This window comes from Lonchura striata, chromosome 7 (genome assembly GCF_050655825.1).
Source record: "Lonchura striata isolate lonStrDom1 chromosome 7, ASM5065582v1, whole genome shotgun sequence".
NCBI classification, from domain to species: domain Eukaryota; kingdom Metazoa; phylum Chordata; class Aves; order Passeriformes; family Estrildidae; genus Lonchura; species Lonchura striata.
The window spans coordinates 38,883,288-38,909,398 of record NC_140709.1 but is presented as its reverse complement, the minus strand read 5'-3'; the positions used below and the strand labels follow the sequence as shown (position 1 = coordinate 38,909,398).

The following is a 26,111-nucleotide window of genomic DNA, read 5'->3' as shown; positions in this document are numbered from 1 at the left end:
TGGAGATGGGTTGGGGAAGGAGTTGTCTGGGAGGTGAGAGGTCTTTGCTGGAATTTGAGTCCATTTGAAGGCAGCATCTGTAGTTTGGCACAGCCTTGGTTATGGGGTGCAGAAAGAATAGCTGTGACTGTGTTCACGGTCCTGATTGTGCTGCAGGGAACAAGAGGAGGGAGCTGTACTTTATTGGCCACTTAGATCTCTATACCGGGGCAGGGTTAACCATTTTGCCATCTGCTCATTGTTGCCCGCAGTTGCTCCAGGTGCTCCTGCCAACAGCCCCTGCAGGCAGGAGCACAGCCCCGAGTGCACGTGGCTGTGGCCCCCTCTGGCACAAAGCCCCCCAAGGGGCACAGGTCTCTGGGGCAGGAGACGGGCACCAGCCCTGCCAGGGCTCGGGGGCTGGCAGGTCTGCTTGGGCGGGGACTCTGCCACAGCTGCTGGTGTCAGCGTTCCCCGGGCCCCAGGGCTCAGAGCAGCATTCCTGCCCTGGCCCACAGTTCCTTGTGCGGGCCACACCCACGGCTTTAGGATGGCCACGGGGCCGGGACGCGCCCCGAGGAGGCCGTGGCAGCTTCCATGGAAGGTCCCCTGAGGAAAATACCACGCTCCAGCACGGTGTGGATGGATGGAGGCAGAGATCTCTGATGTTTGCTCTTGGGAAAGAGGTTTATTGGGGGTGCAGGAGGGTCCTGCCTCGTGCTCCCAGGCGCAGCACGTGGCGACGCCTGAGAGGGTTGGGGAGGGGACAGACAAAAGGAGGGTTTAGGAGAGGGGAAGCTCCAAGGGAGGGAAAGATGTTCCAGGAGAGGAGGAATTTCCAAGAGGCCGCGTGGTCCCTCGAAGCCCCCTTATCAGGAGAGCTTCAAGGTGGGTTGGGATGAGGCATATCCAATGGGGTTACATGCACTAATGTTTTAGGGGAAGGTCCAGAGGTGAGGGATGAACCATACATCTTTTGGGGAGTGGGATGGAACAGTCCATTTTACCCCAGGACTCATCTAAAGGCAGGGCTGTCATCCGGCTAGCTGGGAGAACTGTTCTCATCGTAGCTGTACTATTTAGGAACCATCATATTTATCTATCATCTGCAACAGTCCCCTGCCCTTCCCAGCGCGGCTGCGTCGGCAGCCCTGGGGGCTCCTTCTGCTGCCCTGCACCCGCAGAGCAGGGCAGCGTTTGCTGATGGTCTGAGCCCTTCCTAAAGATCCTGTTGGGCTGTCTCAGACACTTGGGGCCAGGGATTCCTGCCAACCTGGGCCACTTTGGCTGGGCAGGGCGTGGCCCCAGGGCAGGTGGCAGTGTGTGCAAGGGGCCCCCTTTGTGACATGGTGCAGCATGGTCACTATGGCATAGAACGGGACAGATGGCCTTTGTGACACGTGCTGACATAGGAGCTGGCAGTGACCAGAGCACGCCACTCTGCTCGGAGCAGGCGACCGGAGAGGACGGGACAGAGCGGTGCCGTGAGGAGCCCCCGCACAGCGTGCTCATTCCTGCCTGACCCGGAGCTTTTCTGAGGCTTTACTCCTACAGGTGACCTCGTGGCAAGATCACAGGACTTGGCAGCCCGTGGCCTTCCCGAGGCTTTTCTTTTGCAGGTGCCCTTGAGGACTTGTTGACTTGGAGCTTTCCCGAGCCATCTCTCTTGCAGGTGCCCTCGATAGCAAACTCTGGCATGGCGAGCAGATTTCTCGGCTTGTTCAGAGTGTTCAGGGGGAAAAAAAAGAAAAGCCCTGAAGCTGCGCCAGCACAACAGCATGAAAACCCAGAGCAGTTCCAGCCACTGGAGGACGGTGAGTGGCAGAGCTGGGCCACAGGGATGATGCCTACAGCCAGCTTGGCCCTGCCCATCCCATCCCATCCCATCCCATCCCATCCCATCCCATCCCATCCCATCCCATCCCATCCAATGCCCTGGGGACGTGCCCATGGACAGGAGGGAAGAGGGCCTGGGCAGACACCCCGCAGTGTCTGTGCTCCATCCCCTGGGGCATCCTGGGGCTGTCCCTGCCTGGGGTGTGCAGGGCTGGGCTGTGTTCTCCGGCCTGTCCCGCAGCCCCTCAGCTCTGGCTGCGCTCGCTCTTTGCCAGATGCAGCCCTGGACCGCACAGAAGAGAAGGAACCTGCCCGTGGCCGCTTCCGCAAAACCCTGAAGGTGCCTGCAGCCATCCCCACCTGGGTTGGGCCTGCTGTCACTGCTCAGCCCAGCACCATGCCTGGAGCACTCCATGGAACATCCCTGGCTTCCATTTCCTTTGTTCTCCTTCAGGCGTTCTGGAACTTCCCGCGCATTCGACGTAGGAAGACCGGCAACGCAGCAGCTGAGGGCCCGGCCGAGCCTGAGTCGGGGCTGACCGAGCTCCAGGCTGAGCCTGATGTCAGCCCACATTCGCCTGAGTGCTCAGAGAACTCTGACACCTCAGTGACTGAAACCTGGACAAAGGCTCTTGTCCCATCAATGACTGAGGATGTTGCCATCACAAACACCGACAGTGAAGAGACTCAGGGCATCACAAATACTGCCACCAGCCCAGATCCAGCGGAGCCCTCAGAAGACTCTGAGGCTGCAAGGAATGACCAGAGGGCAAAGGCTGACATGGCACTGACTGAGGATGTGGACATGACAAACGCCAAAACCAGACGCACTCAGGGCATCGCAAATGCTGACACCATGCCCTCTCGCACTCTGAGTCAGGAACTCATATTCGACTATTTCAAGGACCCTTGTGTTTCTTCTCAGCCACAGCAGGTAAGCAGCCTGGGGCCAGGCCTGGCGGCCTCCCAGGATCGTGTGTCCCCTCAAGCCATGGTCTCTGGGCTGCCTCAGCCTTTGAGGCCAGCACAGTGTGGAAGAAGGGAAGCACTTCTTTGAAATACTTGGGGAAGTTGTTCCCTTGGACAACGCTCCATCTCTCCTCCATGCTTCCTCCAGGTGCCAGCCAAGGTGAAGAACATCCACCAGAGTCTCATGTCCCAAGTCACTGTGGATGCCTGGCTGCAGATTGACATTGTGAGGCTGGCAGAAGAACACCCTGCTGACGTGGTGCTGACCCTCCTGCGCTGTGCCCCAACGTGTGACAGGTACAGGGCCCACGAGCCTTGAGAGCTCAGGGCTCAGCAGCCCTTAGGGCCCACGGCCCTGCACAGCCTGTCCAATGGGCTCTGCCAGACAGGCAGAGAGGCCCAGGAGCCTCGGGCCCCTCTGTTTGCTGAGCCTGCTGCCAGTACTCCCCCCATGCCCTTCAAGGCTCTGTCACCTGGGCTCTGTCACGGGTGCACAGGGCATGGTGCTGAGACTGAGATGTCCCTGACACAGAGCTCTGATCCCACAGAGCCGCTGCAATGATGTGGAGAACCATAGGCTCGTCGAGTGCCACAGTGGAAAAGGTGCTGCCAACGCTGCTCTGTGTGATGCAGAACTGGCCTCTGCACAGCATGTGCACCTCTGATGGGGACAAGGAGGATGTCTTTGCCCTGGCTGTGAGTTTCTGGAACTGGCCTTTGCTCACCCCCAGGTTGCCAGCAGCTCTCCATCCTCTCCATGCCTCAGTTGCTGGGCTGAAACCTGAGCTAGGGGCAGGCTCAGGGGGCACCAGGCCCGCTGCTCCCCCTGTGTCAGCTCTTGGGCCTTGCCCCATGGACACCTCGGCACTGAGCGCTGCCTTGGGCTGCTTCTTTTGCAGGCAACTCTGGGGCTCTGGGTGATTCTCCAGGTGCCCGAGTGCCACGAGGCAATGAACCTTTATTCCTCCCGCCTCTTTGTGGCTCTGCTCTTCCATGTTGTCATCACCACACAGCAGATACCACCAGAAGAAGTTGCTACATTCTGGAGAGCATGCTGGGAGGAACACCGCCTTCCCAGCAAGCCCAACAGGTCCCAGTCCCCCTGTCCTTTCCGTGCCCTTGTGGCCAGCGCCAGCGCTCCCAGTGTGACCTGGCCTTTGCTCTGCACACAGGTTTGCAGTGCGGGCCATGAAGGCTCTGCTCTGCCGACTGCAGTGGGACCATGTGCTGGTGGCTATGGAGCGCAAGCGTGGCTGGGACACGCTGCTGTGTGCTGACACCCAGCACTATGCCGTGGGTCTGCTGGCCAGGTGAGACCCCCTGCTCCCCACGGTCCCCAATATTTCTGCCCTGTGCCCAGGTGCCCCTCACAGTCCCTGCGGTCATGGGTCAGAGGGCCTTTTCAGCGAGGGACGGCCAAGGGAACTGGAAAAGCCTTGGAGAGGAGGGTGCCCAGAAGGGGCCGCCTCACAAAGCGCCCACATCCTCTCCAGGGATGCTGGGGAAAGACTAGACCTCTGTGAGTCACTCCTGGGAGGGGTTTGGCCTTCCCACCTCACGGCCTTTTTCCCCCCTGCCAGGGAGTTGTGCCATGTCTTGATCCCCTTCTGTTCCCGCATTGCATTCCGCCTGCTCTGGCCACAGAGCAGGGAAGAGCCGTGCTGGGATCTGCCCTTCCTGGCATTCCTGGTGGAGGTGAGCCTGTTGGCCAGCGCTGCTGGCTCTGCTGCCTCCCAGCTCTCTGCCCTCTCGCAGCCGCAGCTGCCTGGGACGGTGCCCACGCCCTGTGCTGCTGCCTGGGCCCCGCCCTGTGAGGTTCTGGGCTCCTGCCGGCCGGGTCCCCTGTCACTACCCTGTGCCTTTCAGGTCCTCGGGTGCCTGGACTTGAGTGAATGTGGTGACAGCCTTCTGGAGATGATGTCAAGGTACCTGCGGAGCGAGTGCAGGGAGCGGCGTCGCCTGGCGCTGCGAGGCCTCGTGGTGCTCAGCAAGGATCCCTCGATGGTGAGAAGGAGGCAGCGGCTGAAGCTGCGCTGGGCAAAGCAGCCCCTTGGGCTGGCAGGGCTTCAGGAGCTGAGGCAGCCGCTCCCAGCTCTCCTGCCTCACTTGCCCCAGTGCTTTGGGACAGGCCTTTGTCCTGTGGGCCCTGCAGCAGCAGGGTGGGCTTGCAGTGCCAGGGCGGTGTTAGCCGTGCAGCCGGCCACGGCTTCCCAGCACAGCCTTGTGTTCCGCACAGGCCAGAAGAATGCACCCTCTGTCTCCAAGGCTTCTGGAGCTGCTGGGGGATGCAAATGGAGAGGTGGTCAGCATGAGCCTCTGTGTGTTCACAAATGTCCTCCAGCACAAAGGCATCCTGGTATCCAGCACCACTACCCCGAAGCTCGCTGAGGCACTCCTCCTGCTCTTTGACCATGTAAGGCTCTGTGTCCACAGCCATGGGCACAGACTGCCCGCATACCCTTTTCCCTTATGGATTTTCAGACTTTTTCTCTGGTGAGCCTGGAATAATTGGCCTTAATGGTCTTATCCTCTTCTTTTCTAAAGGACAGCAGCAATGTGCACTTACTCTCTATTCAACTCTTTGACAAGATGATGAACTTGGTAGTGGATGAGGGAAAAAAGCCCATGAAGAAGATTTTGTGTCAGAGCTTGCTCCCACTTTTCTTGTATTGCCATGAGGAGAACCGGCGTGTGGCGAAGGTGAGGTTTTGTGTGATGCTGCTGGATCCCTGGGAGGGAGCCTGGGCTACCTCCTGCCCTGGCGCCTGGCGGGCTGCTGCCTCCTCCAGACCTTGGCACAGGGACACGGGTCCTGTGCCCTGGGCTGTGGAGCCATCTCTGGGTCCCTGCTGCTCTCCAGGCCTCTCGGGAAACGCTGCTTGGTGTGACTGAGTTTCTGAAGAAGAGGAATCTCAAGAAGCTGCTGAAGAAGGAGCAGCTGTCACAGTTTGCCGAGTGCCTGGTAAGGAGGGCCGGGAGGCCGCAGCCTCAGCCTGGAGAAGCCCCCTGAGCGCGGTGCTCGGTGTGCGGGCTGGCAGCTGTGCCCCTGCCCGCTGCTGCAGCCCGAGGCCGCGCGGGCTCTGCTCCAGGCTCCTGCGGGCCCAGCCGGGTGCCGATGGATTCGCGGACCGGCAGGGCTGCGAGGCGGCACCGCGGCTCCCCGGGCAGCAGCCGGCCCTCTGCCCCCTCCAGAGCCCGGCGCCTGCGGCTGCTGGCCGGGCCTCAGGGCTGTGTGGGCAGGGGAGGCCGGGGCTGGCGCGGGGAGCGCCTGGCCCAGGGGCTGAGCCCGCGCCAACCCTTCTCTGCTGCCGCTCTCTCCAGCTGGCAGAGGACAGCAGCAGCGCGGCCGAGCTCCTGCGCCGGGCCCTGCCCTACCTGCAGAGCCCACAGGAGCCCCTGCGAGAGGCGGCCCTCAGGTTCCTGGGTGAGCCGCGAGCCCGGGCTCCCTCCCCGCCCCGCCGCAGCTCGGCCCCAGCCCTGTCTGCTGCCCCGGCAGCGCCACCCGGGCCCGGCGCCTCTGGCAGCCGTGCCCTGGGTTCGGCAGCGAGCGGCCAGGGCCCGGGCTGAGCCCTGCCGGGCCAGGAGGCCGTGTGGGCACAGGGCTGGCAGCGCCGCTGGCAGGAGCTGTGCCGCTGGGCCTGACAGGCTCTGTGTTCCCAGGGACGGCCGGGCGCTACCTGAAGGGACAGCCAGCCGAGCTTCATGTGCTCACTCAGGGTGAGTCAGGGCAGCGGGCTGTCAGCGGGGGCTGGCCGGGAGAGCTGCAGTGACGGCCAGGGAGCTGCAATGCCCGTCCCGGCTGCAGCCAGCTTCGCTCCTGGTGTGGACGAGGCCTGGTGTGAGCAGGGCTCAGAGAGATTTCAGGGACGCCAGTCGGGGGATTCGTGACCAGCGCCTTGCGGCTGATCCCCTTGGGTCCTCATCTCTGTTAGGCATGGCGAGTGCTGGGAGAGATGGCCTCAGCAGAAGAATCGCCGGGTGGCCCTCTGGGCTCTGACTGTGCCACTTTATCTGTCTTCCAGCCCTTGAAGCCATAAGCGAAGATGACAGCCCATCCTCCACTAACCTGGAAATTCAGGAAATTTTTGCACAAAGATGTGCAGAACTAAGGTCATCTGCTGGATTCACAGAACCAGGGTCCCAAGCAGAGTACCAGGAGACAGTGAAGAGAGCACCAGGACTCAATGTCACTGGACGTCCAGGCACACCTGATGCTGGCCACTGCTGCGCCTGCTGCAAGCTCCCATAGCTGCTGCCTTCCCCCTCCCTGTTGACAGCTCCTTCCCTCCAGCCCTCAGACCCTGCCCAATCCCTTTCTTTTGCCCCCATCTCATCCCTTCCCTTTCCCTTCCATCAATAAAGTTTGGTTTCTCCCCTTTACCCGCATCTCTGTGGAGCTGAAGCGGCGCAAATCCCAGGCCCTGGGACACGCAGGCCCCTGCTGCTGTTCTCTTCCACGCCCTGTTCTGTGCACACACACACAGAGGAACGAGGGCAGATCAGGCTGGAAAGGTGCCTGTGCTGAAGGTGCAGTTCCACAACTCTGTGGAGTTGCAGATCCTGCTGAGCTGCCTGGAGCCCCTGGAATTTGGAAGAGCCAACCTGAGTATGCTCTGAAGCCAGCTGTGAGGGATTCCATGGCAAGCTTCCATGGAGGACAAAGGAGATTGGAATGCTGGAAGTTTTCAGGAATAGCTTCCTGAAAGATCAGCAGTGCTCCATGCCGGCACAGGATCAGGGAGAGGGCAGAACCAGCGACCGTCCAGGCTTAGCAGGGAGCTTTGGGTGTGCCTGAGGGCAAACGAAGCAGCAGAGCGGTGCCCGAGACTGGGACGTGCGACCCTGGCAGTGCCCGGAGCGCTGTCAGGCAGTGCCGGGATCCCGGCTGTGGTTCTGGTCCCCACAAGTGAGGAATGGCCACCCCAGGCTCGGAGCCAGTCAGAAAGCCAACCAAGTGAGAGCAGAGGGAGGGCACCCTTGCAGTCTCTCTTGGGCATGGCCGCAAAACAGCCCCTGCTGCTTCTTCCTCCACCTGTGTTTGGGGCGTGCTGGTGGCAGAGGCAGCCAGGCTGTGCTCTGCCTTCCACAGCCTGTTGGGAGCGGGCATGAAAAGCGCTGCGTGCACAGCGGAGAGGCCTGGAAGGTGCTGGCAAGAGCGTCCTGAGGGAGCAAGGCTCTGGGCTCTGCCTGGGAACAGCCTGGTCTTGGTGCCAGGAGCGCAGGCAGGAGTTGAGGCAGGTGAAGAGGCAGTGAGCAGCTTGTGTTTGTAGAGGGCCTGGGGCTGCACGTCTGAGCCTCCACGTGGAAAGGCACTTGGGGGAATACCAGCTAGAGCTGGAGTGCCTGTGCTGAAAGGACATGAAGTCCTTCAGCCTTGCCAGCGTTTCTTGAGGGTGCGTTGGTGTTGAGCAGAAAAGCTGCACATTTGGGGTAATGCATTTGGAGGACAAGGGCTTGCTTCTCAAGGAAAGTGCTTCCCAGGGAGCTCCCAGTGAGGCAGGTGCAAGTGTCCCCCTTTGGCTCTCTGTGCTCCTTTTGGTCCTTGAGGACCGTTGGACTTGGCAGAGGGGCAGGGGAAGGGAGAAGCCTGTGAAGAGCAGGTTTGGCATCCACCTGAACCTGCAGAGACCAACCCACGCACCTGCAGCAGCATGTGTCATCCCCCTTTGGACAGAGGGGTGAGCAGAACCATCTCTGTCCATCTGTGAGCCCCAAAGCTCTCTGTGGGAGCTGTGAATTAAAAGGCCTTTACACGCTCACTTTTCACATCTTCCCTGCCTGCTGTGTTGCATCTCTTGGCAAGATGCATTTGCCTCCTGCTTGCTGGGAGCTGCTGTGGCCCAGGGCCAGCACAGAGCTGGGCTGGGTGGGCCAGGCAGTGTGGTGGAGAGTCTTGGCTGATCTTGGTGTGTGCCTGGCCTCAGAAAAGGCTTGGAAGGTTTGCCTGCCAAGGTGTCCTGCTCCTTGGCTCTCCCTGTGCATCTTGGAGAGCACAAGGTAGGCATTTCTGGCAGCTGGGCATCAGCAGGCCTTCCAAGGGGGGCGTGTGGTGGAGCGAGCCCAGCTGAGATACCCCGAGAAGAGCCCAGGGCTCCTTGCTCCTCTCTGCTGGCCCGTGAGCGTCTGTCTGCTCTCGGGATGGCCCTGGCTGTGTCAGGGCTGCTGCGTGGACACGAGACAGCCGGTCCTGTCCCGCTGGGTCCCAGCAGTGCCTGGCAGCCGTCCTGCATCCACGTCAGGATGCTGGCCAAGAGAGGCCCTGGAAGCTGAGGCAGCTGATTTGAAGCTTTTGCAGGTGCCCACAGGTCAAGGCCAAGAGTGTTCCCTCAGGATACAGCATTCCTGAGGAGCTTCCCCCGAGCTGCCTGATGCCACCCACTCCTTGTGGCACCAATTGCTTTCCTGTGGAATGTTCTCCATGAGGAGTACCGGCGTGTGGCGAAGGTGAGGTTTTGTGTGATGCTGCTGGATCCCTGGGAGGGAGCCTGGGCTGCCTCCTGCCCTGGCGCCTGGCGGGCTGCAGCCTCCTCCAGGCCTTGGCACAGGGACACGGGTCCTGTGGCCTGGGCTGTGGAGCCATCTCTGGGTCCCTGCTGCTCTCCAGGCCTCTCGGGAAACGCTGCTTGGTGTGACTGAGTTTCTGAAGAAGAGGAATCTCGAGAAGCTGCTGAAGAAGGAGCAGCTGTCACAGTTTGCCGAGTGCCTGGTAAGGAGGGCCGGGAGGCCGCAGCCTCAGCCTGGAGAAGCCCCCTGAGCGCGGTGCTCGGTGTGCGGGCTGGCAGCTGTGCCCCTGCCCGCTGCTGCAGCCCGAGGCCGCGTGGGCTCTGCTCCAGGCTCCTGCGGGCCCAGCCGGGTGCCGATGGAGCCGCGGCACGGCGGGGCTGCGAGGTGGCACCGCAGCTCCCCGGGCAGCAGCCGGCCCTCTGCCCCCTCCAGAGCCCGGCGCCTGCGGCTGCTGGCCGGGCCTCAGGGCTGTGCGGGCAGGGGAGGCCGGGGCTGGCGCGGGGAGCGCCCGGCCCAGGGGCTGAGCCCGCGCCAACCCTTCTCTGCTGCCGCTCTCTCCAGCTGGCAGAGGACAGCAGCAGCGCGGCCGAGCTCCTGCGCCGGGCCCTGCCCTACCTGCAGAGCCCACAGGAGCCCCTGCGAGAGGCGGCCCTCAGGTTCCTGGGTGAGCCGCGAGCCCGGGCTCCCTCCCCGCCCCACCGCAGCTCGGCCCCAGCCCCGCCTGCTGCCCCGGCAGCGCCACCCGGGCCCGGCGCCTCTGGCAGCCGTGCCCTGGGTTCGGCAGCGAGCGGCCAGGGCCCGGGCTGAGCCCTGCCGGGCCAGGAGGCCGTGTGGGCACAGGGCTGGCAGCGCCGCTGGCAGGAGCTGTGCCGCTGGGCCTGACAGGCTCTGTGTTCCCAGGGACGGCCGGGCGCTACCTGAAGGGACAGCCAGCCGAGCTTCATGTGCTCACTCAGGGTGAGTCAGGGCAGCGGGCTGTCAGCGGGGGCTGGCCGGGAGAGCTGCAGTGACGGCCAGGGAGCTGCAATGCCCGTCCCGGCTGCAGCCAGCTTCGCTCCTGGTGTGGACGAGGCCTGGTGTGGGCAGGGCTCAGAGAGATTTCAGGGACGCCAGTCGGGGGATTCGTGACCTGCGCCTTGCGGCTGATCCCCTTGGGTCCTCATCTCTCTTAGGCATGGCGAGAGCTGGGAGAGATGGCCTCAGCAGAAGAATCGCCGGGTGGCCCTCTGGGCTCTGACTGTGCCACTTTATCTGTCTTCCAGCCCTTGAAGCCATAGGCGAAGATGACAGCCCATCCTCCACTAACCTGGAAATTCAGGAAATTTTTGCACAAAGATGTGCAGAACTAAGGTCATCTGCTGGATTCACAGAACCAGGGTCCCAAGCAGAGTACCAGGAGACAGTGAAGAGAGCACCAGGACTCAATGTCACTGGACGTCCAGGCACACCTGATGCTGGCCACTGCTGCGCCTGCTGCAAGCTCCCATAGCTGCTGCCTTCCCCCTCCCTGTTGACAGCTCCTTCCCTCCAGCCCTCAGACCCTGCCCAATCCCTTTCTTTTGCCCCCATCTCATCCCTTCCCTTTCCCTTCCATCAATAAAGTTTGGTTTCTCCCCTTTACCCGCATCTCTGTGGAGCTGAAGCGGCGCAAATCCCAGGCCCTGGGACACGCAGGCCCCTGCTGCTGTTCTCTTCCACGCCCTGTTCTGTGCACACACACACAGAGGAACGAGGGCAGATCAGGCTGGAAAGGTGCCTGTGCTGAAGGTGCAGTTCCACAACTCTGTGGAGTTGCAGATCCTGCTGAGCTGCCTGGAGCCCCTGGAATTTGGAAGAGCCAACCTGAGTATGCTCTGAAGCCAGCTGTGAGGGATTCCATGGCAAGCTTCCATGGAGGACAAAGGAGATTGGAATGCTGGAAGTTTTCAGGAATAGCTTCCTGAAAGATCAGCAGTGCTCCATGCCGGCACAGGATCAGGGAGAGGGCAGAACCAGCGACCGTCCGGGCTTAGCAGGGAGCTTTGGGTGTGCCTGAGGGCAAACGAAGCAGCAGAGCGGTGCCCGAGACTGGGACGCGCGACCCTGGCAGTGCCCGGAGCGCTGTCAGGCAGTGCCGGGATCCCGGCTGTGGTTCTGGTCCCCACAAGTGAGGAATGGCCACCCCAGGCTCGGAGCCAGTCAGAAAGCCAACCAAGTGAGAGCAGAGGGAGGGCACCCTTGCAGTCTCTCTTGGGCATGGCCGCAAAACAGCCCCTGCTGCTTCTTCCTCCGCCTGTGTTTGGGGCGTGCTGGTGGCAGAGGCAGCCAGGCTGTGCTCTGCCTTCCACAGCCTGTTGGGAGCGGGCATGAAAAGCGCTGCGTGCACAGCGGAGAGGCCTGGAAGGTGCTGGCAAGAGCGTCCTGAGGGAGCAAGGCTCTGGGCTCTGGCTGGGAACAGCCTGGTCTTGGTGCCGGGAGCGCAGGCAGGAGTTGAGGCAGGTGAAGAGGCAGTGAGCAGCTTGTGTTTGTAGAGGGCCTGGGGCTGCACGTCTGAGCCTCCACGTGGAAAGGCACTTGGGGGAATACCAGCTAGAGCTGGAGTGCCTGTGCTGAAAGGACATGAAGTCCTTCAGCCTTGCCAGCGTTTCTTGAGGGTGCGTTGGTGTTGAGCAGAAAAGCTGCACATTTGGGGTAATGCATTTGGAGGACAAGGGCTTGCTTCTCAAGGAAAGTGCTTCCCATGGAGCTCTCAGTGAGGCAGGTGCAAGTGTCCCCCTTTGGCTCTCTGTGCTCCTTTCGGTCCTTGTGGCCCGTTGGACTTGGCAGAGGGGCAGGGGAAGGGAGAAGCCTGTGAAGAGCAGGTTTGGCATCCACCTGAACCTGCAGAGACCAACCCAAGCACCTGCAGCAGCATGTGTCATCCCCCTTTGGACAGAGGGGTAAGCAGAACCATCTCTGTCCATCTGTGAGCCACAAAGCTCTCTGTGGGAGCTGTGAATTAAAAGGCCTTTACACGCTCACTTTTCACATCTTCCCTGCCTGCTGTGTTGCATCTCTTGGCAAGATGCATTTGCCTCCTGCTTGCTGGGAGCTGCTGTGGCCCAGGGCCAGCACAGAGCTGGGCTGGGTGGGCCAGGCAGTGTGGTGGAGAGTCTTGGCTGATCTTGGTGTGTGCCTGGCCTCAGAAAAGGCTTGGAAGGTTTGCCTGCCAAGGTGTCCTGCTCCTTGTCTCTCCCTGTGCATCTTGGAGAGCACAAGGTAGGCATTTCTGGCAGCTGGGCATCAGCAGGCCTTCCAAGGGGGGCGTGTGGTGGATCGAGCCCAGCTGAGATACCCCAAGAGGAGTCCAGGGCTCCTTGCTCCTCTCTGCTGGCCCGTGAGCGTCTGTCTGCTCTCGGGATGGCCCTGGCTGTGTCAGGGCTGCTGCGTGGACACGAGACAGCCGGTCCTGTCCCGCTGGGTCCCAGCAGTGCTTGGCAGCCGTCCTGCATCCACGTCAGGATGCTGGCCAAGAGAGGCCCTGGAAGCTGAGGCAGCTGATTTGAAGCTTTTGCAGGTGCCCACAGGTCAAGGCCAAGAGTGTTCCCTCAGGATACAGCATTCCTGAGGAGCTTCCCCCGAGCTGCCTGATGCCACCCACTCCTTGTGGCACCAGTTGCTTTCCCGTGGAATGTTCTACCTTCCCCAGGAGCACAGAGGGAGCTGGAGAAAGAGCTTGCCAGGCTGCTCTCCATCCTTTCCCAGCAGCCCTGGGTGAGCGGAGTAGTCCCAGCTGAGCGTAGATGTGTCAATGGAAGAGCCGTGCCAATGGAAGGCTCGGTGGGAAGGATGATCCAGGATCCATAGGCCTGGCAGCCTGAGCTTGCTGCCGGGGAAGGCCTTGGAGCAGATCCTCCTGAGTGCCATCCCACGGCACGTGCAGGGAGCCAGGGTATCTGCTGGAGGGAGGGAAAGCTCAGTGGAGGGATGGGGACAGCTGGGGGTCCTGGCGGGCTGTTGAGGGCCTTGGTGCGGTGTTTGCCGGGTGTTGGTGCTGGAGATGGATTGGGGAAGGAGTTGTCTGGGAGGTGAGAGGTCTTTGCTGGAATTTGAGTCCATTTGAAGGCAGCATCTGTAGTTTGGCACAGCCTTGGTTATGGGGTGCAGAAAGAATAGCTGTGACTGTGTTCACGGTCCTGATTGTGCTGCAGGGAACAAGAGGGGGGAGCTGTACTTTATTGGCCACTTAGATCTCTATACCGGGGCAGGGTTAACCATTTTGCCATCTGCTCATTGTTGCCCGCAGTTGCTCCAGGTGCTCCTGCCAACAGCCCCTGCAGGCAGGAGCACAGCCCCCAGTGCACATGGCTGTGGCCCCCTCTGGCACAAAGCCCCCCAAGGGGCACAGGTCTCTGGGGCAGGAGACGGGCACCAGCCCTGCCAGGGCTCGGGGGCTGGCAGGTCTGCTTGGGCGGGGACTCTGCCACAGCTGCTGGTGTCAGCGTTCCCCGGGCCCCAGGGCTCAGAGCAGCATTCCTGCCCTGGCCCACAGTTCCTTGTGCGGGCCACATCCACGGCTTTAGGATGGCCACGGGGCCGGGACGCGCCCCGAGGAGGCCGTGGCAGCTTCCATGGAAGGTCCCCTGAGGAAAATACCACGCTCCAGCACGGTGTGGATGGATGGAGGCAGAGATCTCGGAAGTCTGCTCTTGGGGAAAGAGGTTTATTGGGGGTGCAGGAGGGTCCTGCCTCGTGCTCCCAGGCGCAGCACGTGGCGACGCCTGAGAGGGTTGGGGAGGGGACAGACAAAAGGAGGGTTTAGGAGAGGGGAAGCTCCAAGGGAGGGAAAGAGGTTCCAGGAGAGGAGGAATTTCCAAGAGGCCGCGTGGTCCCTCGAAGCCCCCTTATCAGGAGAGCTTCAAGGTGGGTTGGGATGAGGCATATCCAATGGGGTTACATGCACTAATGTTTTAGGGGAAGGTCCAGAGGTGAGGGATGAACCATACATCTTTTGGGGAGTGGGATGGAACAGTCCATTTTACCCCAGGACTCATCTAAAGGCAGGGCTGTCATCCGGCTAGCTGGGAGAACTGTTCTCATCGTAGCTGTACTATTTAGGAACCATCATATTTATCTATCATCTGCAACAGTCCCCTGCCCTTCCCAGCGCGGCTGCGTCGGCAGCCCTGGGGGCTCCTTCTGCTGCCCTGCACCCGCAGAGCAGGGCAGCGTTTGCTGATGGTCTGAGCCCTTCCTAAAGATCCTGTTGGGCTGTCTCAGACACTTGGGGCCAGGGATTCCTGCCAACCTGGGCCACTTTGGCTGGGCAGGGCGTGGCCCCAGGGCAGGTGGCAGTGTGTGCAAGGGGCCCCCTTTGTGACATGGTGCAGCATGGTCACTATGGCATAGAACGGGACAGATGGCCTTTGTGACACGTGCTGACATAGGAGCTGGCAGTGACCAGAGCACGCCACTCTGCTCGGAGCAGGCGACCGGAGAGGACGGGACAGAGCGGTGCCGTGAGGAGCCCCCGCACAGCGTGCTCATTCCTGCCTGACCCGGAGCTTTTCTGAGGCTTTACTCCTACAGGTGACCTCGTGGCAAGACCACAGGACTTGGCAGCCCGTGGCCTTCCCGAGGCTTTTCTTTTGCAGGTGCCCTTGAGGACTTGTTGACTTGGAGCTTTCCCGAGCCATCTCTCTTGCAGGTGCCCTCGATAGCAAACTCTGGCATGGCGAGCAGATTTCTCGGCTTGTTCAGAGTGTTCAGGGGGAAAAAAAAGAAAAGCCCTGAAGCTGCGCCAGCACAACAGCATGAAAACCCAGAGCAGTTCCAGCCACTGGAGGACGGTGAGTGGCAGAGCTGGGCCACAGGGAGGATGCCTGCAGCCAGCTTGGCCCTGCCCATCCCATCCCATCCCATCCCATCCCATCCCATCCCATCCCATCCCATCCCATCCCATCCCATCCCCTGGGGACGTGCCCATGGACAGGAGGGAAGAGGGCCTGGGCAGACACCCCGCAGTGTCTGTGCTCCATCCCCTGGGGCATCCTGGGGCTGTCCCTGCCTGGGGTGTGCAGGGCTGGGCTGTGTTCTCCGGCCTGTCCCGCAGCCCCTCAGCTCTGGCTGCGCTCGCTCTTTGCCAGATGCAGCCCTGGACCGCACAGAAGAGAAGGAACCTGCCCGTGGCCGCTTCCGCAAAACCCTGAAGGTGCCTGCAGCCATCCCCACCTGGGCTGGGCCTGCTGTCACTGCTCAGCCCAGCACCATGCCTGGAGCACTCCATGGAACATCCCTGGCTTCCATTTCCTTTGTTCTCCTGCAGGCGTTCTGGAAGTTCCCGCGCATTCGACGTAGGAAGACCGGCAACGCAGCAGCTGAGGGCCCGGCCGAGCCTGACTCGGGGCTGACCGAGCTCCAGGCTGAGCCTGATGTCAGCCCACATTCGCCTGAGTGCTCAGAGAACTCTGACACCTCAGTGACTGAAACCTGGACAAAGGCTCTTGTCCCATCAATGACTGAGGATGTGGCCATCACAAACACTGACAGTGAAGAGACTCAGGGCATCACAAATACTGCCACCAGCCCAGATCCAGCGGAGCCCTCAGAAGACTCTGAGGCTGCAAGGAATGACCAGAGGGCAAAGGCTGACATGGCACTGACTGAGGATGTGGACATGACAAACGCCAAAACCAGACGCACTCAGGGCATCGCAAATGCTGACACCATGCCCTCTCGCACTCTGAGTCAGGAACTCATATTCGACTATTTCAAGGAGCCTTGTGTTTCTTCTCAGCCACAGCAGGTAAGCAGCCTGGGGCCAGGCCTGGCGGCCTCCCAGGATCGTGTGTCCCCTCAAGCCATGGTCTCTGGGCCGCCTCAGCCTTTGAGGCCAGCACAGTGTGGAAGAAGGGAAGCACTTCTTTGAAATACTTGGGGAAGTTGTTCCCTTGGACAACGCTCCATCTCTCCTCCATGCTTCCTCCAGGTGCCAGCCAAGGTGAAGAACATCCACCAGAGTCTCATGTCCCAAGTGACTGTGGATGCCTGGCTGCAGATTGACATTGTGAGGCTGGCAGAAGAACACCCTGCTGACGTGGTGCTGACCCTCCTGCGCTGTGCCCCAACGTGTGACAGGTACGGGGCCCACGAGCCTTGAGAGCTCAGGGCTCAGCAGCCCTTAGGGCCCACGGCCCTGCACAGCCTGTCCAATGGGCTCTGCCAGACAGGCAGAGAGGCCCAGGAGCCTCGGGCCCCTCTGTTTGCTGAGCCTGCTGCCAGTACTCCCCCCATGCCCTTCAAGGCTCTGTCACCTGGGCTCTGTCACGGGTGCACAGGGCATGGTGCTGTGACTGAGATGTCCCTGACACAGAGCTCTGATCCCACAGAGCCGCTGCAATGATGTGGAGAACCATAGGCTCGTCGAGTGCCACAGTGGAAAAGGTGCTGCCAACGCTGCTCTGTGTGATGCAGAACTGGCCTCTGCACAGCATGTGCACCTCTGATGGGGACAACGAGGATGTCTTTGCCCTGGCTGTGAGTTTCTGGAACTGGCCTTTGCTCACCCCCAGGTTGCCAGCAGCTCTCCATCCTCTCCATGCCTCAGTTGCTGGGCTGAAACCTGGGCTAGGGGCAGGCTCAGGGGGCACCAGGCCCGCTGCTCCCCCTGTGTCAGCTCTTGGGCCTTGCCCCATGGACACCTCGGCACTGAGCGCTGCCTTGGGCTGCTTCTTTTGCAGGCAACTCTGGGGCTCTGGGTGATTCTCCAGGTGCCCGAGTGCCACGAGGCAATGAACCTTTATTCCTCCCGCCTCTTTGTGGCTCTGCTCTTCCATGTTGTCATCACCACACAGCAGATACCACCAGAAGAAGTTGCTACATTCTGGAGAGCATGCTGGGAGGAACACCGCCTTCCCAGCAAGCCCAACAGGTCCCAGTCCCCCTGTCCTTCTAGTGTCATGGTAGCCAGCGCCAGCACTCCCAGTGTGACCTGGCCTTTGCTCTGCACACAGGTTTGCAGTGCGGGCCATGAAGGCTCTGCTCTGCCGACTGCAGTGGGACCATGTGCTGGTGGCTATGGAGCGCAAGCGTGGCTGGGACACGCTGCTGTGTGCTGACACCCAGCACTATGCCGTGGGTCTGCTGGCCAGGTGAGACCCCCTGCTCCCCACGGTCCCCAATATTTCTGCCCTGTGCCCAGGTGCCCCTCAGAGTCCCTGCGGTCATGGGCCAGAGGGCCTTTTCACCGAGGGACGGCCAAGGGAACTGGAAAAGCCTTGGAGAGGAGGGTGCCCAGAAGGGGCCGCCTCACAAAGCGCCCACATCCTCTCCAGGGATGCTGGGGAAAGACCAGACCTCTGTGAGTCACTCCTGGGAGAGGTTTGGCCTTCCCACCTCACGGCCTTTTTCCCCCCTGCCAGGGAGTTGTGCCATGTCTTGATCCCCTACTGTTCCCGCATTGCATTCCGCCTGCTCCGGCCACAGAGCAGGGAAGAGCCGTGCTGGGATCTGCCCTTCCTGGCATTCCTGGTGGAGGTGAGCCTGTTGGCCAGCGCTGCCTGGCTCTGCTGCCTCCCAGCTCTCTGCCCTCTCGCAGCCGCAGCTGCCTGGGACGGTGCCCACGCCCTGTGCTGCTGCCTGGGCCCCGCCCTGTGCGGTTCTGGGCTCCTGCCGGCCGGGTCCCCTGTCACTGCCCTGTGCCTTTCAGGTCCTCGGGTGCCTGGACTTGAGTGAATGTGGTGACAGCCTTCTGGAGATGATGTCAAGGTACCTGCGGAGCGAGTGCAGGGAGCGGCGTCGCCTGGCGCTCCGAGGCCTCGTGGTGCTCACCAAGGATCCCTCAATGGTGAGAAGGAGGGAGCGGCTGAAGCTGCGCTGGGCAAAGCAGCCCCTTGGGCTGGCAGGGCTTCAGGAGCTGAGGCAGCCGCTCCCAGATCTCCTGCCTCACCTGCCCCAGTGCTTTGGGACAGGCCTTTGTCCTGTGGGCCCTACAGCAGCAGGGTGGGCTTGCAGTGCCAGGGCGGTGTTAGCAGTGCAGCTGGCCACGGCTTCCCAGCACAGCCTTGTGTTCCGCACAGGCCAGAAGAATGCACCCTCTGTCTCCAAGGCTTCTGGAGCTGCTGGGGGATTTAGATGCAGAGGTGGTCAGCATGAGCCTCTGTGTGTTCACAAATGTCCTCCAGCACAAAGGCATCCTGATATCCAGCACCACTGCTCCGAAGCTCGCTGAGGCACTCCTCCTGCTCTTTGACCATGTAAGGCTCTGTGTCCACAGCCATGGGCACAGACTGCCCGCATACCCTTTTCCCTTATGGATTTTCAGACTTTTTCTCTGGTGAGCCTGGAATAATTGGCCTTAATGGTCTTATCCTCTTCTTTTCTAAAGGACAACAGCAATGTGCACTTGCTCTCTATTCAACTCTTTGACAAGATGATGAACTTGGTAGTGGATGAGGGAAAAAAGCCCATGAAGAAGATTTTGTGTCAGAGCTTGCTCCCACTTTTCTTGTATTGCCATGAGGAGAACCGGCGTGTGGCGAAGGTGAGGTTTTGTGTGATGCTGCTGGATCCCTGGGAGGGAGCCTGGGCTACCTGTTGCCCTGGCGCCTGGAGGGCTGCAGCCTCCTCCAGGCCCTGGCACAGGGACACGGGTCCTGTGCCCTGGGCTGTGGAGCCATCTCTGGGTCCCTGCTGCTCTCCAGGCCTCTCGGGAAACGCTGCTTGGTGTGACTGAGTTTCTGAAGAAGAGGAATCTCGAGAAGCTGCTGAAGAAGGAGCAGCTGTCACAGTTTGCCGAGTGCCTGGTAAGGAGGGCCGGGAGGCCGCAGCCTCAGCCTGGAGAAGCCCCCTGAGCGCGGTGCTCGGTGTGCGGGCTGGCAGCTGTGCCCCTGCCCGCTGCTGCAGCCCGAGGCCGCGCGGGCTCTGCTCCAGGCTCCTGCGGGCCCAGCCGGGTGCCGATGGAGCCGCGGACCGGCAGGGCTGCGAGGCGGCACCGCGGCTCCCCGGGCAGCAGCCGGCCCTCTGCCCCCTCCAGAGCCCGGCGCCTGCGGCTGCTGGCCGGGCCTCAGGGCTGTGCGGGCAGGGGAGGCCGGGGCTGGCGCGGGGAGCGCCTGGCCCAGGGGCTGAGCCCGCGCCAACCCTTCTCTGCTGCCGCTCTCTCCAGCTGGCAGAGGACAGCAGCAGCGCGGCCGAGCTCCTGCGCCGGGCCCTGCCCTACCTGCAGAGCCCACAGGAGCCCCTGCGAGAGGCGGCCCTCAGGTTCCTGGGTGAGCCGCGAGCCCGGGCTCCCTCCCCGCCCCGCCGCAGCTCGGCCCCAGCCCCGCCTGCTGCCCCGGCAGCGCCACCCGGGCCCGGCGCCTCTGGCAGCCGTGCCCTGGGTTCGGCAGCGAGCGGCCAGGGCCCGGGCTGAGCCCTGCCGGGCCAGGAGGCCGTGTGGGCACAGGGCTGGCAGCGCCGCTGGCAGGAGCTGTGCCGCTGGGCCTGACAGGCTCTGTGTTCCCAGGGACGGCCGGGCGCTACCTGAAGGGACAGCCAGCCGAGCTTCATGTGCTCACTCAGGGTGAGTCAGGGCAGCGGGCTGTCAGCGGGGGCTGGCCGGGAGAGCTGCAGTGACGGCCAGGGAGCTGCAATGCCCGTCCCGGCTGCAGCCAGCTTCGCTCCTGGTGTGGACGAGGCCTGGTGTGAGCAGGGCTCAGAGAGATTTCAGGGACGCCAGTCGGGGGATTCGTGACCAGCGCCTTGCGGCTGATCCCCTTGGGTCCTCATCTCTGTTAGGCATGGCGAGTGCTGGGAGAGATGGCCTCAGCAGAAGAATCGCCGGGTGGCCCTCTGGGCTCTGACTGTGCCACTTTATCTGTCTTCCAGCCCTTGAAGCCATAAGCGAAGATGACAGCCCATCCTCCACTAACCTGGAAATTCAGGAAATTTTTGCACAAAGATGTGCAGAACTAAGGTCATCTGCTGGATTCACAGAACCAGGGTCCCAAGCAGAGTACCAGGAGACAGTGAAGAGAGCACCAGGACTCAATGTCACTGGACGTCCAGGCACACCTGATGCTGGCCACTGCTGCGCCTGCTGCAAGCTCCCATAGCTGCTGCCTTCCCCCTCCCTGTTGACAGCTCCTTCCCTCCAGCCCTCAGACCCTGCCCAATCCCTTTCTTTTGCCCCCATCTCATCCCTTCCCTTTCCCTTCCATCAATAAAGTTTGGTTTCTCCCCTTTACCCGCATCTCTGTGGAGCTGAAGCGGCGCAAATCCCAGGCCCTGGGACACGCAGGCCCCTGCTGCTGTTCTCTTCCACGCCCTGTTCTGTGCACACACACACAGAGGAACGAGGGCAGATCAGGCTGGAAAGGTGCCTGTGCTGAAGGTGCAGTTCCACAACTCTGTGGAGTTGCAGATCCTGCTGAGCTGCCTGGAGCCCCTGGAATTTGGAAGAGCCAACCTGAGTATGCTCTGAAGCCAGCTGTGAGGGATTCCATGGCAAGCTTCCATGGAGGACAAAGGAGATTGGAATGCTGGAAGTTTTCAGGAATAGCTTCCTGAAAGATCAGCAGTGCTCCATGCCGGCACAGGATCAGGGAGAGGGCAGAACCAGCGACCGTCCAGGCTTAGCAGGGAGCTTTGGGTGTGCCTGAGGGCAAACGAAGCAGCAGAGCGGTGCCCGAGACTGGGACGTGCGACCCTGGCAGTGCCCGGAGCGCTGTCAGGCAGTGCCGGGATCCCGGCTGTGGTTCTGGTCCCCACAAGTGAGGAATGGCCACCCCAGGCTCGGAGCCAGTCAGAAAGCCAACCAAGTGAGAGCAGAGGGAGGGCACCCTTGCAGTCTCTCTTGGGCATGGCCGCAAAACAGCCCCTGCTGCTTCTTCCTCCACCTGTGTTTGGGGCGTGCTGGTGGCAGAGGCAGCCAGGCTGTGCTCTGCCTTCCACAGCCTGTTGGGAGCGGGCATGAAAAGCGCTGCGTGCACAGCGGAGAGGCCTGGAAGGTGCTGGCAAGAGCGTCCTGAGGGAGCAAGGCTCTGGGCTCTGCCTGGGAACAGCCTGGTCTTGGTGCCAGGAGCGCAGGCAGGAGTTGAGGCAGGTGAAGAGGCAGTGAGCAGCTTGTGTTTGTAGAGGGCCTGGGGCTGCACGTCTGAGCCTCCACGTGGAAAGGCACTTGGGGGAATACCAGCTAGAGCTGGAGTGCCTGTGCTGAAAGGACATGAAGTCCTTCAGCCTTGCCAGCGTTTCTTGAGGGTGCGTTGGTGTTGAGCAGAAAAGCTGCACATTTGGGGTAATGCATTTGGAGGACAAGGGCTTGCTTCTCAAGGAAAGTGCTTCCCAGGGAGCTCCCAGTGAGGCAGGTGCAAGTGTCCCCCTTTGGCTCTCTGTGCTCCTTTTGGTCCTTGAGGACCGTTGGACTTGGCAGAGGGGCAGGGGAAGGGAGAAGCCTGTGAAGAGCAGGTTTGGCATCCACCTGAACCTGCAGAGACCAACCCACGCACCTGCAGCAGCATGTGTCATCCCCCTTTGGACAGAGGGGTGAGCAGAACCATCTCTGTCCATCTGTGAGCCCCAAAGCTCTCTGTGGGAGCTGTGAATTAAAAGGCCTTTACACGCTCACTTTTCACATCTTCCCTGCCTGCTGTGTTGCATCTCTTGGCAAGATGCATTTGCCTCCTGCTTGCTGGGAGCTGCTGTGGCCCAGGGCCAGCACAGAGCTGGGCTGGGTGGGCCAGGCAGTGTGGTGGAGAGTCTTGGCTGATCTTGGTGTGTGCCTGGCCTCAGAAAAGGCTTGGAAGGTTTGCCTGCCAAGGTGTCCTGCTCCTTGGCTCTCCCTGTGCATCTTGGAGAGCACAAGGTAGGCATTTCTGGCAGCTGGGCATCAGCAGGCCTTCCAAGGGGGGCGTGTAGTGGAGCGAGCCCAGCTGAGATACCCCGAGAAGAGCCCAGGGCTCCTTGCTCCTCTCTGCTGGCCCGTGAGCGTCTGTCTGCTCTCGGGATGGCCCTGGCTGTGTCAGGGCTGCTGCGTGGACACGAGACAGCCGGTCCTGTCCCGCTGGGTCCCAGCAGTGCCTGGCAGCCGTCCTGCATCCACGTCAGGATGCTGGCCAAGAGAGGCCCTGGAAGCTGAGGCAGCTGATTTGAAGCTTTTGCAGGTGCCCACAGGTCAAGGCCAAGAGTGTTCCCTCAGGATACAGCATTCCTGAGGAGCTTCCCCCGAGCTGCCTGATGCCACCCACTCCTTGTGGCACCAATTGCTTTCCTGTGGAATGTTCTCCATGAGGAGTACCGGCGTGTGGCGAAGGTGAGGTTTTGTGTGATGCTGCTGGATCCCTGGGAGGGAGCCTGGGCTGCCTCCTGCCCTGGCGCCTGGCGGGCTGCAGCCTCCTCCAGGCCTTGGCACAGGGACACGGGTCCTGTGGCCTGGGCTGTGGAGCCATCTCTGGGTCCCTGCTGCTCTCCAGGCCTCTCGGGAAACGCTGCTTGGTGTGACTGAGTTTCTGAAGAAGAGGAATCTCGAGAAGCTGCTGAAGAAGGAGCAGCTGTCACAGTTTGCCGAGTGCCTGGTAAGGAGGGCCGGGAGGCCGCAGCCTCAGCCTGGAGAAGCCCCCTGAGCGCGGTGCTCGGTGTGCGGGCTGGCAGCTGTGCCCCTGCCCGCTGCTGCAGCCCGAGGCCGCGTGGGCTCTGCTCCAGGCTCCTGCGGGCCCAGCCGGGTGCCGATGGAGCCGCGGCACGGCGGGGCTGCGAGGTGGCACCGCAGCTCCCCGGGCAGCAGCCGGCCCTCTGCCCCCTCCAGAGCCCGGCGCCTGCGGCTGCTGGCCGGGCCTCAGGGCTGTGCGGGCAGGGGAGGCCGGGGCTGGCGCGGGGAGCGCCCGGCCCAGGGGCTGAGCCCGCGCCAACCCTTCTCTGCTGCCGCTCTCTCCAGCTGGCAGAGGACAGCAGCAGCGCGGCCGAGCTCCTGCGCCGGGCCCTGCCCTACCTGCAGAGCCCACAGGAGCCCCTGCGAGAGGCGGCCCTCAGGTTCCTGGGTGAGCCGCGAGCCCGGGCTCCCTCCCCGCCCCACCGCAGCTCGGCCCCAGCCCCGCCTGCTGCCCCGGCAGCGCCACCCGGGCCCGGCGCCTCTGGCAGCCGTGCCCTGGGTTCGGCAGCGAGCGGCCAGGGCCCGGGCTGAGCCCTGCCGGGCCAGGAGGCCGTGTGGGCACAGGGCTGGCAGCGCCGCTGGCAGGAGCTGTGCCGCTGGGCCTGACAGGCTCTGTGTTCCCAGGGACGGCCGGGCGCTACCTGAAGGGACAGCCAGCCGAGCTTCATGTGCTCACTCAGGGTGAGTCAGGGCAGCGGGCTGTCAGCGGGGGCTGGCCGGGAGAGCTGCAGTGACGGCCAGGGAGCTGCAATGCCCGTCCCGGCTGCAGCCAGCTTCGCTCCTGGTGTGGACGAGGCCTGGTGTGGGCAGGGCTCAGAGAGATTTCAGGGACGCCAGTCGGGGGATTCGTGACCTGCGCCTTGCGGCTGATCCCCTTGGGTCCTCATCTCTCTTAGGCATGGCGAGAGCTGGGAGAGATGGCCTCAGCAGAAGAATCGCCGGGTGGCCCTCTGGGCTCTGACTGTGCCACTTTATCTGTCTTCCAGCCCTTGAAGCCATAGGCGAAGATGACAGCCCATCCTCCACTAACCTGGAAATTCAGGAAATTTTTGCACAAAGATGTGCAGAACTAAGGTCATCTGCTGGATTCACAGAACCAGGGTCCCAAGCAGAGTACCAGGAGACAGTGAAGAGAGCACCAGGACTCAATGTCACTGGACGTCCAGGCACACCTGATGCTGGCCACTGCTGCGCCTGCTGCAAGCTCCCATAGCTGCTGCCTTCCCCCTCCCTGTTGACAGCTCCTTCCCTCCAGCCCTCAGACCCTGCCCAATCCCTTTCTTTTGCCCCCATCTCATCCCTTCCCTTTCCCTTCCATCAATAAAGTTTGGTTTCTCCCCTTTACCCGCATCTCTGTGGAGCTGAAGCGGCGCAAATCCCAGGCCCTGGGACACGCAGGCCCCTGCTGCTGTTCTCTTCCACGCCCTGTTCTGTGCACACACACACAGAGGAACGAGGGCAGATCAGGCTGGAAAGGTGCCTGTGCTGAAGGTGCAGTTCCACAACTCTGTGGAGTTGCAGATCCTGCTGAGCTGCCTGGAGCCCCTGGAATTTGGAAGAGCCAACCTGAGTATGCTCTGAAGCCAGCTGTGAGGGATTCCATGGCAAGCTTCCATGGAGGACAAAGGAGATTGGAATGCTGGAAGTTTTCAGGAATAGCTTCCTGAAAGATCAGCAGTGCTCCATGCCGGCACAGGATCAGGGAGAGGGCAGAACCAGCGACCGTCCGGGCTTAGCAGGGAGCTTTGGGTGTGCCTGAGGGCAAACGAAGCAGCAGAGCGGTGCCCGAGACTGGGACGCGCGACCCTGGCAGTGCCCGGAGCGCTGTCAGGCAGTGCCGGGATCCCGGCTGTGGTTCTGGTCCCCACAAGTGAGGAATGGCCACCCCAGGCTCGGAGCCAGTCAGAAAGCCAACCAAGTGAGAGCAGAGGGAGGGCACCCTTGCAGTCTCTCTTGGGCATGGCCGCAAAACAGCCCCTGCTGCTTCTTCCTCCGCCTGTGTTTGGGGCGTGCTGGTGGCAGAGGCAGCCAGGCTGTGCTCTGCCTTCCACAGCCTGTTGGGAGCGGGCATGAAAAGCGCTGCGTGCACAGCGGAGAGGCCTGGAAGGTGCTGGCAAGAGCGTCCTGAGGGAGCAAGGCTCTGGGCTCTGGCTGGGAACAGCCTGGTCTTGGTGCCGGGAGCGCAGGCAGGAGTTGAGGCAGGTGAAGAGGCAGTGAGCAGCTTGTGTTTGTAGAGGGCCTGGGGCTGCACGTCTGAGCCTCCACGTGGAAAGGCACTTGGGGGAATACCAGCTAGAGCTGGAGTGCCTGTGCTGAAAGGACATGAAGTCCTTCAGCCTTGCCAGCGTTTCTTGAGGGTGCGTTGGTGTTGAGCAGAAAAGCTGCACATTTGGGGTAATGCATTTGGAGGACAAGGGCTTGCTTCTCAAGGAAAGTGCTTCCCATGGAGCTCTCAGTGAGGCAGGTGCAAGTGTCCCCCTTTGGCTCTCTGTGCTCCTTTCGGTCCTTGTGGCCCGTTGGACTTGGCAGAGGGGCAGGGGAAGGGAGAAGCCTGTGAAGAGCAGGTTTGGCATCCACCTGAACCTGCAGAGACCAACCCAAGCACCTGCAGCAGCATGTGTCATCCCCCTTTGGACAGAGGGGTAAGCAGAACCATCTCTGTCCATCTGTGAGCCACAAAGCTCTCTGTGGGAGCTGTGAATTAAAAGGCCTTTACACGCTCACTTTTCACATCTTCCCTGCCTGCTGTGTTGCATCTCTTGGCAAGATGCATTTGCCTCCTGCTTGCTGGGAGCTGCTGTGGCCCAGGGCCAGCACAGAGCTGGGCTGGGTGGGCCAGGCAGTGTGGTGGAGAGTCTTGGCTGATCTTGGTGTGTGCCTAGCCTCAGAAAAGGCTTGGAAGGTTTGCCTGCCAAGGTGTCCTGCTCCTTGTCTCTCCCTGTGCATCTTGGAGAGCACAAGGTAGGCATTTCTGGCAGCTGGGCATCAGCAGGCCTTCCAAGGGGGGCGTGTGGTGGATCGAGCCCAGCTGAGATACCCCAAGAGGAGTCCAGGGCTCCTTGCTCCTCTCTGCTGGCCCGTGAGCGTCTGTCTGCTCTCGGGATGGCCCTGGCTGTGTCAGGGCTGCTGCGTGGACACGAGACAGCCGGTCCTGTCCCGCTGGGTCCCAGCAGTGCTTGGCAGCCGTCCTGCATCCACGTCAGGATGCTGGCCAAGAGAGGCCCTGGAAGCTGAGGCAGCTGAT

General features: G+C 61.8%; 2 protein-coding genes across 2 annotated transcripts; both read left to right on the top strand.

The window, feature by feature from the left end:
• The first annotated feature begins 794 nt into the window (after nt 1-794).
• On the top strand, nt 795-7,051 carry LOC146766978 (maestro heat-like repeat-containing protein family member 7). The gene is made up of 15 exons (XM_085584741.1): nt 795-867; nt 1,705-1,793; nt 2,270-2,749; nt 2,933-3,081; nt 3,333-3,480; nt 3,684-3,874; nt 3,957-4,094; nt 4,365-4,479; nt 4,651-4,788; nt 5,021-5,197; nt 5,329-5,484; nt 5,645-5,746; nt 6,106-6,208; nt 6,445-6,501; nt 6,807-7,051. Exons 1-15 carry the CDS (start codon nt 795-797, stop codon nt 7,031-7,033), a joined length of 2,343 nt encoding a protein of 780 aa, XP_085440867.1. The 3' UTR covers nt 7,034-7,051.
• Nucleotides 7,052-18,395: 11,344 nt separating this feature from the next.
• Nucleotides 18,396-20,354, top strand: LOC146766977 (uncharacterized). Its single transcript, XM_085585609.1, has 6 exons — nt 18,396-18,500; nt 18,632-18,787; nt 18,948-19,049; nt 19,409-19,511; nt 19,748-19,804; nt 20,110-20,354. Exons 1-6 carry the CDS (start codon nt 18,396-18,398, stop codon nt 20,334-20,336), a joined length of 750 nt encoding a protein of 249 aa, XP_085441735.1. The 3' UTR covers nt 20,337-20,354.
• The last annotated feature ends 5,757 nt before the right edge of the window (nt 20,355-26,111 follow it).